This window comes from Caloenas nicobarica, chromosome 3 (genome assembly GCF_036013445.1).
Source record: "Caloenas nicobarica isolate bCalNic1 chromosome 3, bCalNic1.hap1, whole genome shotgun sequence".
Taxonomy (NCBI): domain Eukaryota; kingdom Metazoa; phylum Chordata; class Aves; order Columbiformes; family Columbidae; genus Caloenas; species Caloenas nicobarica.
Genome location: NC_088247.1, coordinates 60,537,315 through 60,549,689, shown reverse-complemented (window position 1 = coordinate 60,549,689; position 12,375 = coordinate 60,537,315). Strand labels below are relative to the sequence as shown.

The 12,375-nt window shown below is 35.6% G+C and overlaps 1 protein-coding gene across 1 annotated transcript in view; it reads left to right on the top strand.

Moving 5' to 3' along the window:
- AHI1 (Abelson helper integration site 1) overlaps positions 1 to 12,375 on the top strand; it is a 96,098-nt gene that overhangs the window by 64,249 nt on the left and 19,474 nt on the right. Inside the window, exons 20-21 of the mRNA XM_065631138.1 lie at positions 7,772 to 7,830; positions 12,210 to 12,275. Of these exons, the coding sequence (XP_065487210.1) occupies positions 7,772 to 7,830; positions 12,210 to 12,275 (125 nt within the window). The remainder of the gene's footprint in view (positions 1 to 7,771; positions 7,831 to 12,209; positions 12,276 to 12,375) is intronic.

The window sequence follows — 12,375 nt, the reverse complement described above, 5'->3', positions numbered from 1 at the left end:
GAGAGTTACAGAGTTAAATTATTTAATTGTATTATACAGCAATTAATTGTCTTAATAAATAGAATTTAACCGTTTTACATATTTTTAGGAAGCAGATAAGCATAAATCCTGCTTAAGAGCTCCATTTTGTCTAATTCAGAGAGGATAAGTTAATGCAGAAGCAAAAATATTACCAAACCCAAAAGCAAAGGTTGCTACATCAGTGTTGGGCATCCACAGCTCTTTTGATTTTTCGATAGGGCAACACCACAAAGTTTGTTGAACATAATACAAAATAAGTTCACTTTCAAATTCAGTTTCATTTGTTCGCTTTTAAGTAGTCCTGGTGAGCTTAGCAAAACTAATAATGACTTTCTCAGGATATCTGCTGCACTAGAAGAAAAATAACTTATTAATACAAAGTATGCGTCATAGTCTGTATTTTCCTTACATCTGTTTTTATCTGCTATCTCGAACTTGTAAATAATATTGCCAATCTGATTTCAGAGTTCTGATGATATCTGTGCAAGTTTAGTGATGTTTGCTGTAGAGTGACTTTCTGTTCTCTGAATTGTAGAAAGAATCAACTGGATACTATAACCCTGCCTCATTTTCAGTTGTATCTAATGCCATTATGATGTAACGTTAAAGGTTGTAATAAATTAGCACGTTCCTGATTAGCATGAATTCAATAAATGTTCTTTACTTCAAAAGAATGCTCGGGACACGTGCTACTACTTGCATTGTTTATATACGCTTCTGTAGAAACTTAACATTTGCAAGAAAAATGTAAGATGATGATTTGATAGTATTACTCAGAAATAATTAGGTAGGTGTGTACGCTGCTAAATGTATTTGATTTTAATCTCTAATTAAAAAGTTGAATTTTTTAATTGTTTTTGTGATGCAATAGTTTTTACTGCACTATACATTTTGTAAACAGGGGCCAAATTCTGCCTGTTCATTGTGCCTAAGTACAGGATAAATGCATTGGTATGAAACAGTATTGTCCTCAAACCAGTGGCAGGCTATCTCCTTAGGTCCGTCCTCCTGGAGGACTCTTCTACAATTCAGAGCAAATATGTTTGTGCCTTTGTACACCTTGAACCAAGAATCAAATTGATGGCTTACCCTGAATAAATATCTCTGTGCATTCTGTTGGCTGATGGTTGATATAACTATGTTGTGGGATATGGCACTGCCAGAAGCATAGTGGGTTTTTTGTGTTAGTGCCATCTCCTTCTGAGGTCTCGTATGTGAGGATTGGAATTAGTTGATGTTACACTGAAAGTATCTCCTGGTGGATCTACAGGTGTGAACCTGTGTGCCTTGCTCCAGTGTGTATGTGATCATTTGGGCTGGGGAATCAGGGAGAACCAGATGCAGTAGCTAGAGGTAACTGCACCAGTCCTTGGATAAGGAAGTTCCTGTGTTTAAGCACACATAGACCAGTTGTTCCTCTAACACTTGGAGTTGGGGTGCTAGAAAACCATGTGCCAGTGTGAAAGAAGCTGCAGCAATATGTGTGGAACTGCATGGTATGGAATTGTGTAACTCCCTAGTTAAAAACTGGTTTTACTATCAGCATTTAGTAAACAATTGGTTTAAAAGGTAGAAATTGCATACTTTTTTATTAAAAGCTTGTCCTTCTGTGCAGATTTTTCTGTATAGTATAGTATTTTGAATGGCAACCACAGCCTGATCTGTTGACATAAGTCCCCAAGTTTTTTTTTATTCTGTTTGTTTGCAAGATTTCATTGTATTTATGGGGATGTGGAAGGAAACAAAAAGTAGTTATGCTTTTCCACCTATAAACACAGCTCTGTTTTGGCTTAATTGAGAGGAAAGGGGGACAGGGGGTGGGGATGAGTGTTTTGTTTTGAATGGTTTTGTCCTTGCTATCTAGATCGATCTTTCCACTAACTGGAGGAGTGACATCTGGCAGCAGTAGAGCTAAGGCTTCTCTCCCTCTCATTTTTTTTCAGCGTATATAGCATGAAAACAGCTCTCATGTCAAACTGGTAAAATAAATTAACAAAAGTTTCTCTATATAACTTAGAAAAAGTAGGACAGTAAACAGAGAGGGATTTTATTTGTCCTATAGATTTTGTGGTTCGGTTTTAAGTGGATAGGTTAGGTTGACAAATTGGAACCCCACTTAGAAAACGAAAAAGACATTGAGGAGATAGTTCAATCTTTCCCAGATGCTCTGATAAAAGAAAAAAAAAGTGAGGAAAGGACAAGGAGTGGGTTAGTAACAGCATGGGCTCACCTGATGTTGAGTAAGCTTTTTTCACTGCAGAATACACTGCAAGAATCTTATGGGTGTTTGTAGAAGTCCTTTGCATTGTGTAGTGATGCCATCATGGCACTTTTGCATATAAACTTAAACATAGCATGTGAGAACCATCTATTTTGAGAATATACATTTTAAGTGGCTTGCAAGATGTGGGGTCTCAAGAGAATTAACCATTTCCTTTGGCATTGTATTAGTTACAAAAAGAACGGTATCTTAGAAAGAATGCTAAAAATGCTCTGTTCCTTGTCTCACTTTGAACTTTTGAGTGTTGTTTTCTTGCCCTACCTTCAGCCAAATGTGTTCCAAAGTAGTTTTAGAAACTATGATACAAATTAAACTTAATTGAAACAGTTTTTTACTCACTTAGGTCCTATCCGTTCTCCTGTTCAGTTTAGAATACGTTCAAAATCATAGGTGCTAGACTAATTTATGTAGAGCAGAATTTGAAGTGTGTTTTCACCAACAGCATTGGATATTAGTAACACATCTGTTTTGCTGGTAAAACAAAAAGGCAGGTATGTGTTAGTGGGTGCATCCATTCCTTTAATTTTGTGAACTGTATCTGAAAATGTTTGTGATGAGTTTTGAAAGTATTTGTGATCCTGTGTTTAAGGAAAGGAAAGCAGGTTCTTATCCAATATATAAACAATCTATTTAATGAATTCTGTTTGATCTATTAAAGCATAATTGTTGTGAGGATAAAGCCTTTGAGGGAAGATTAATATATATTTAGATCATTACAAAATGATCTTCTTTCTCTTACACTATTCCTAGCTTGAAAAATAAAATTACAGAAAGAATTCAGCAATACTGCTCTGAAAGCTTTTAGTTAAAAAAAAAAAAAACCCTCAAAACTTTCCTTTGAACCCTAAAGTATTTATTATACTGCATGCTAAAACATCTTTTGGTCACAAAGGTCATACTTTTGAATAGGTGACTGTGCTGAAAACATAACTCTGTTTGCCGGAAACAGTTCTAAAGCCAAAGAAAATGAGTAGGAAAAGGACTGAGCCTGATATACACATATTCTTCTCATATCAGTGTTGACTTTTTTTTTCTCAGTGTGTGTTGTTTATTTGGGTGTATTTTAACTAGGCCATGCTGCAAGAGGCCACAATACAAATTATAAGAAGGTCTGCAATAAATACTATTTCCTAGAGGCGTAGTTTATTTTCATGTCTTTCCAGATTTGTTTGTGGGTTTTTTAGACATTAATAATTACTATAAACTCAAAGTAAAACTCAATTTAAAATAGAATAATGTGGACTGGAATAGGTAAGTTGTTTTTTTGTGTTTGTTTTGTTTGGTTGTTTTTGGGGGTTTTGTTGTTGTTGTTGATTGGTTGGCTTTTGGTTTGTGTTTTTTTTGTATGTTTTCGTTTGGTTTTTGATTTGGGTTTTTTTTTTTCTCTGTATGCTTTAGAGGAGTTCATCAGAGAAATGTCTGAATATTAACTTTTTTCCAATTTTCTTGTTTGTTTTTTTGTTGGTATTCTGTGATTTTTCTGAGGATTTTCCAGGATAAACTTTTGGATTATTTCATTAACTGTAAAGTCCATGAGACTGGAATTGTTAGAGATTTGTGATGCACAAACATCTTTATTAATTAACAGAATTAATTTGTCAAGAGCATTCCACAAAGAGAGAAAAATCCTTCTTTTTGAGAAGTTCATTAAAACATAAATTCTGTAATGAGTGTTCACTCAGCCTCTATTAATAGAATTGTCACATAAACATTTAATATTAGTTGACTGTAAGCACTCCAGTAGGATAATAGTGGAATTATGTGACTCCCTAGAATTACTTTTTTCCCTGTTCTGGCTCTTTTGCTACTAATTTAAAACAAATATAATAGCTAAAGATGCTGTTACTTAATAGGAGATGTTCTTGATTATTACAAGTGCTATTGGGGCATTGCTGCCATTCTCATACAAATTTCTGTGTAAGTCTAATCTGTTTGGAAGTGAAATCATCTGCTTCCTGTGTATTTCAGCCCAACTATTTAGAATTTGATCAGTTCACACTAATTTGCCTAACAGAGGGTAGTTTTTCAGGGAAAGCATGCAATAAAACTGGGACGTGCTAGTACAGACATGCGTTTTGGACAGGAGGACAACCACTTTGTTTCTGTCTTCTTTTCTCTTTAGTTGCAATTATGCTGGCAGAGAATATATTGCCAGAAGTGACTCAAGGGAACAGACTTTGAGTTCATTGTTCAAATGGTTCAGGAAACCAATACAGTTTCAGGCTCCCTCTCAAGGCAGACAACTACACTGATTTTCAGAAGATACTACTTCTTTGGCAGGCATTTACCTAAATCAGCACATGCTTGGACTCACAAAATAATCATAGCAAGAGGATAATGTGGGCCAAAAAGAAGAGTTGCCCTGTTATTAAGTTGTGTCCATGTGGAAATTCTGATCATTTGAAAAGAAGCAATAACATCTCTCATTTTGAGACATTTGACATTGCATTTAGACATTCGCAGTAGGTTCTTCTAGAAACAACTTATTCTTTTAATGTGAAATTCCATATAAAGGAGAAGAATGAAGAATCAATGCAGAGTAACAGGGATACAGTAGTTCAAATGTTCATGCTTTGATAGGGAAGATAAGCTTCTCATGACATACAGAGTTTTGAAGATGAAAACAGGAAATGCTGCTAAGGAAGAAGATCGTTGGAGAGTTCAAGTAGGCCCTCTGAATCAGTAAAAAATGCTTCTCCTTTACTGATTCTGAACCATCCTTGAGATAAGACAGTCTAGATTAACCTAGGCATTGGGGTTTTTATTCAGGATTGACCTTACAAGGGATTTAATGACCTTTATATAAGCTCAGGGTAATTTAGAGTCCCAAGAGGTCATGCTGTCCTGTAAACTTCATTTTTGGATGAAGTGGAAATGTCCTTCTGCAATCCTGACCTTCGTTTCCATACCTCACTATAACAGTTGAAAAGTTTGGACGGCCTGGATCGGAGATAACCAAAGCAAGCACTGCTGAGGCTGTTAGTCATACCTACTTGGTGTCATTTATATGCTTCATCAAGCATGAAACCGTGTCAAGCCAATAGCTGTATAAAATTGCTTTAAAAATCTGCTGCATCGTTTGAGAAAGAAGGGATGGATATACCCTTTCATGCTGAATGGACCTTGTTTTGTGAATGAGGAAGATTTGAACAGTTTATTTTTTATTTTTCTTTTTAGTATGACTGTTCTGAATGTAGGAGCTTCTAAAGGTACGCTTGATAACAGAAAGCAATGAATGGATAACACTGCTATTATAGTTTGGTCTAACCCATAGGCATGATCTACATGAACAAATAGCTTTGGTTCTGTGGCAAGTAGAATGTTTGGACCCGAGTGTGCTGTGGTCTTTTTAGTGTTTAGACCTCAAAGTCATAAGAGTGTCCTGGTTGTTTCGGAAGAAGACTCTAATCACAGAAATCACGAAGTCAAAACCCGTGCCAGCTGCTAGAATTCAGTACAGCACTCCCTGTATCTTTGAGTGACACGTCTGCCTTTTTCCTGTACTTGCAGCAGAACAGGTCTGCACTGTCCTTTATTCAGGCTTCATTGGGGATATCAGTCTAACCATAAAATTTTCACCTGACAAGGAGCTGAGTATAGAGACTGCACAGGAGCATAAACTGTGTGCATAAACACACAGTCCAAAAGTACTCGGAGGTAATATTTTCCTTAGGAGAACAAGAAAGTCGATGTTATTACTGATAAAAGTACAGGTGATTTTTTTTTTTTTAATTAAAGTTTGAAAATTTTTCCAAACAAGTGATTATTTTAACCATGTAATTTGTACAGCTTTTATCTTAGAATGGGTTTGTGTGAACTGGCACAACACTGCAATGCTCAAATTGAAAATGCTATAGTAGTATACTTTGCTGTCTAAAGAAAAATTACTTTTTTTATCATGCAGACATTTTATTGGTCTTGAGTTTGGATTTTTTTTATTCAGAGTTGATATGACACTTGTATGCACTAGTATATCCATATGTAGTATAATATCTGTAGCAGCTCATTTTATGATGGTATGAGTATGTAGATAATATTAATAGGAATAATATCCACACTGACTTTTAGTGTTAGTGCTGAACAAATGTTTTAGCAAATACCTTATCTAATAAAAGGTAAGCTACAGGTCTACATCATTGAGTATGGGTTGAATTCAGAAAATGGTTTCTAGTCTCATCTCTTTCCTCTCCTGAAATAGATGGAAAAAGTAATGAGAATCAAAGTAAGCCTTTCAAAATGAAGTATTTCAGAATTTATACAAGCTTTTTTGAAATTATTAAGATCACAAAAGTTTTAATTCGTACACGAAATTGAGAAATCAGTTATTGCACTTCTTTAAGGTTTCTCACAAATACAAAATTATTCACATGCACATCTGCAGGAACATGGTTTAAGTGTGATTGTTTGAGCTTGCTCTTTTACTTATATTTATGAATATCTAAATATCTTAATGATTAAACATTTATGAGTACATCTCCTGTGAAAGTCTAAACCACTAAGCTTTAGAAGGTATACTGTAGGTGGAATTGTGCAAGCTTCCTTGTGGAGCTGTGCCAGTACATGGGGATCTGAATCTGAAAAGTCCTCTTTATTCAGATACTGGACTCCTCAAGAGTAGGCTTTTGGAGTGGCAAATGAAAATGAGTTTTCAGAACTTATTCCCCTTTGAAAACAAAACTTATTTCAAATCTAGTGTCTCACACAGAAAATCCAGTGAGCTTAACTTGGTGTTGTCTGGCATCTCTAAACTTAAGAAGCCGTTCCTCAACGAAGCAGGAGTGTTTTTCACTGTCGTGTTCAACAGTTTTCAGATTTTTGAATCTTTTCTTGTTTAAGATGTTTTCTTAAGTATACAGCTGAGGAGACCAGTAACAAAAAGATAAATCCATAGATGATGAAAGGATTTTCCCAAGCTTAGTAGTTAACATAATAGTTTGAAAAGAAAAGAATTTACAAGTACTTGTTCAAATGCACTATGTAGAGAGTGAATAAAATAAACAGCAAGATGTGTTGTGATAGGAACTCAGATGATCAAAGGGAACTACTGAATAGGCATACTTATTCTTTCAGATAAAATAAGGAAGTAATTCCTTTGAGAGTTTTTGTGATCATGTCTGTTGGAAAACTTTGTATGAATTACTCAGAAATTCAATGAAGAGAAAAGCAATACAGCCTAGAGAATAGTGTCAGCTTTGAGCACGAGGTGGCATGTGGACATAGCTCAAGCTATTTCTCCAAATCATTTGAATGGAAATATTGGATTAGTTAACCTTGTGTCAGGTCTGTTAGTTAAATAAACCCTCCAGCTGTTCCTGACTGAAGGATGCATAGTTGTGACTGAAAGATGCTGCTGCTTTTCATTAGAATTTTGTCAAACATGTCCTGCTAACATAATGATTTTAAAATAAAATGGTTTATTCGATGGAAAAGGATAACAAGCAGAAAATTCACAGCCTTTTCTTTTCACAGGGTGTTTCAGCCCAGTAGGAAATCCTCTTAGCCGAGCACTATTGGGTAGACTAGAGACGGTAAGGAATTCTATCTTTGCAATTTTTTAAAAAATTGATGTTTAAATATAAAATGTCATTATTCACGAGTTCTCATTGTAGAGAGGGTTTCTTTTAATCCTGTCTTTATTCACAAAAGAGGTATCTTCAAGCAAATAAAGTGTAAATTGTTCAATCAGTATTTTAATGTTCTCCATCACAGCAAGCTCTATAAATATTTACAGGATCAATTGTTTTGAAAAACACCAAATATCAGCTATCCGAACTTTTTTTTTTCTGTTTATAAATGCAATAATACATATGTTGTAAGTGCAGGTAAACTGAGTAAGTTATATCAAGAAAGTAGCGTATTTACAAATGACAAAATAGTTGAAGAGATTTTTGAATAATTTCAGGAGCGGGTGTATTTCACATGCTTCTGAATTGATCTTTTTTCCCTTTTTTTGTTTCTTTTTTATCCGTGTAGGCTTTACTGCAGCAGCTGTGTTTGCATTTGTGTTTTCTGTTTGTACATTGCAGGTTTCAATAAAGTGCAGCCTGGCACAGTTTTGGTTTTTTCCTCTAGGCAGATTATAGATTCCCATGCTCATTAAATATTGAAGGACTGTAATCAAATAAGGATTGTAGTCATCTGAAGCCTAAGGAAGTAACTTCACAGTGTCTACAGACAGTTTAATTAAGATGAAAGAAGAGTACATTATTCTTAGCAATTAATACTTTTAGAATAATTTTAATTTAGCTATATATCCTCTGTTTCCCATAGACTAAATTTGTACAGTTATGTGTCCTGAGCTACGAGTGTGTTGACAATTAATTGGACCAGAGAACAAGAACAGAAATACAATGTTGCTAACAATATTCAATTATTTTATGTTATGTCTCAGCTTATTTAGTGTTTCATTTAAAACTTCAGTTACTGGGGTAAATAGATTGCATGACGTTCTTAGGGAAGAAGAGCATAAAGTAAATTTCTAACACTCGGGTTTATAAGGAAAAATGAAAACAATGGAGCAACTGTAAAAGCTCAGATTGATTCTGTGAAATTTTTAAATGTTTTAAATATTATCTCACTTTTAAGCCAGTCATGGTTTTTTTGAGCCCTCTAAGTTCATTTCTTATTTTGTCTTCTTTAAACAAAAAAAGGTGATGGTCTCAGACAGTTGCAAACTGAGGCACAGATTTACTGAGCAGACGAGAAGTTTTAACAGTCATTCCCTGTGTTTTACTGGAGGCTTTGCACAAGAAACGCCCACAGTTTTTCTTCCCTCTGGCAGAAAGCAGGTATAGCGAGGTGGTGTGGAGGGAAGCAGTGGCACTGGGCAGCATCCCAGAAATAGATGTTTGTCCTTCTTCGCGTCAGTTATTCTAACGGGAAAAGGAGGGAGGCTGGCTTTGGCCCTGGATGCGCACATGTTGGGGCTCACCCCGGCATGTGTACTGTCTACCTAAAATCAATCTTAGAAAATCTTATTTTCCAAGCATAGTTACTAAGAGTTAATGACTAATTGGAAGTGGGACTTAATCTGCATGTTTATTCTGTTACAATGAAAAATGTGTTTACATATAAGGAAGAAGCATATAAAAACACCAGTAGACTTTACATTTTTCCTTTTTTTTTTCTTTAATATTGTGGTATTTGAAATATATTTGTTCAGTAGTAGAAATGAAATGCTGAAATTTTTATGGAAAAGGCAGTAATAACATATCACTTGTTCTTACACACTGCTGCTTCTCTTAAGGGAAAAAATGCTATCTAATGCCCACATCCATTTGACTGTTATAAATATGCATGAATAAGAGTAAAAATTCCATTAACACTCCATTAATCACTGAAACTGCTCAATTAGAAAGAAGCCATAAAGTTTTTAGTTACTGCTGATATCAGGAATTGGTGACACTTCATACTGCACCTTATTTATCAGTTCACTCTTAACTGCAGTGCTCTCTTCCATGTTAGTGTCTTAAAACATTTTTTCTTTGCTCTTGTGTTAGAAATGTCAAGGCTGTCTAAGTGGGTTAGTCTTGGGTAACCAGCGTGATACTCCATGGTCTAGAACTCTGCATCAACTGCTGGATATATTTATCTTTGTCTGAGAATGTTCCTTATGGTGAAAGCTCCTACCAGCTTTGTTCAAACAGAATCAGTGAGATGCAGCACGCTTTTCCAGCAAGAGTTTTCCTCCTGTTTCTCACAGATGGGCTGCCTCCCAAAAAGACCAACTTCTTACAACATAACTATAGCCCCATGTCTGTTCCAACATGAGAAAAGGATTAACTAGTTACCATTAAAAAAAGGAGACATGAATATTGTATTAAGAATGATGTATTCATACGCTTCAAGATGTGTATCACTTTTTTGGAATCCTGAAAATGTGGCTTAATCTTGTGACATAACATAAAAAAATGATGTTTCTAAACTGAAAGTTTAGAACTACTAAACAGTAGTTTTTGCCGGGTGTTACCTGCAGCACGCCTGACAGTTTGCACTGCTCAAGAAATGGCATGAGACCCCAGGGGCAGCTCTGCTGCCTTGTAGTAGCTGCACTTGTGGTAGGTGGGCAGCCTCTGTCCTGCCGGAGGTCTGGTGTGCGCGCAGCCTCGGATGTACTTGGAGTATCTCTTTAAGAGGAAACTCTTTGGATTGTGCAGCATCTGAGAACATTCAACATAGTCTCAGGATGATTCATGGGTTTTAGCTTGTTATTTCCAAACCGCTCACCCTCTTCAAGCTCTTCTTACATTGAGTGTTTGAGAGCACATAAATACTTCATTAAAAAGAGAGACAGATTGAGACACAATAATGGGGCAACATGGGTCCTTGAACTAGATACCTAAATAATACTGCTAATAATTCTGATGAATCATTTTAGTGCAACAGGAGGCACTCCCATCCCACAGGCTAAGCACATTGCCTGCACAGTTCTCTTAACCTTGAGAATGGAAAATGAGAATTAGCTGAAACCTGTAAGGCTGTGCTAACTACCAGTAGACCACTGAATAAGCCACGCACTCTGAACTGCTGCTCCACCAGTCTTTGTTCAAGATTTGTTTATCAAATCAGGCAGTTACTTTTTTTTTCCCCCCTCCCTCTGTGTATGTACATAATTACTCAGAACTTTTTAGGTGGTAGGCTTAGATATTGTGGTAGATGATAAGAACTGAGTGCAACTGTTCTCTTTCATGCTGTATTCATCTCTATCTACTACGTGTGTCTCTAAGTACTTTGGCAATACCAAAACAATCTGGAGACAGGATGGAACCTCTGTGTTCAGGACAGTCAGTGATTTTTTTTTTTTCTTTTTTTTTTTTTTTCCTCTCATATGGGATAAGCCTAGCCAAGTTAGGGAAACAATGTTAAGGGTAAGAATCTCTGTTCTAGAGAATGCCATTTATTCTGCTGAGGATTGCAGTAATGATAGTCCTTGGATCACCCTAATTAAAAAAAAATAGAAAATAAGAGGAGCAATACATTTTAAATATGTGTTCTAAAAAAGCAAAAGAAAAGAAAGAAGTTTATGCAAAAGACAGTTAAAGGAGGGGCTATAAAATACAAAAAAGGTGACGTATGTGAGATAGAAATTCTCAAATTTAAATTTTGTTTATAGTGTGGTACAGTCCGTTATGAGTGGAAATGTTGTTTTCTTCAGAAAGCTCGCATTTGATTCTTGTATTTTAATTCCTGTGTAATATTTCTATTCTGCATTGTAGTTCGGATCCTTTGATGCACACAAAATGAGGGGAAATTGGTTTCCCCTCTGTGAAAATAGGCCATTGGAAAAAATTAAGTAACACCAGCAAAGGACTTCCATCTTCTCCTTTGTTCTAACTTGTTGTTCCTGTACTAATTTTCATACTTTTTCTGTTTTAAATCTTCTTTCAACCAAAGCATTCTGTTGTTTGAGAAAAATCAAATTTTGTAGGTATGGGCACATCCTAATTATTGCATTATATACCTGCTAGTCCTTTGACTTCGTTGGAAGTCTGAAGAACAGATAGAACAATTAGAATTAAAAGGAAAGTGTTGGTCATTAAGACCAACATGAAATTCTCCATTATATGAAAGTGGCATCTTTTGTGTAATGGCTCAGAGGTAAACTTCACGGCAACAGCTTCTTCAGCATCTACTGTAGTGTTTGCAATGCAAACCAGCTTAAGACTGCTTAGTCATCAATCCTCTGTCTTCCCCCATATTGTCTTTAGTGTAGTGTACATAGTTGAAAAACTTAATATCTCTTCGTCTACATAGCCAGCATTACCCAGCGTTGCTTAACATCACTTCTGCTCTTTCTTTTTAAAAAAGTATTTTATTCTTACTGTTTTACAGTAGACATGAAAATACTCAAAATTACAGTTTATCAAATTACTTTGTATTAAGGTTTTAAAATAATTTATTTTTTTAGAGTGATGACTGCCTGACTGCACTGGGGGTGAAAGGAGGAAGCAGTTTTCCAGTCGGGCAAGAGACAGTAAGTATTACATAATTTTTTTGCAGTATCTTGTATACCTGTTACACTGTATCTGTGCTTTTGAAAGCATGTTATATTTTAGCGTGATCCTAAGGATTTT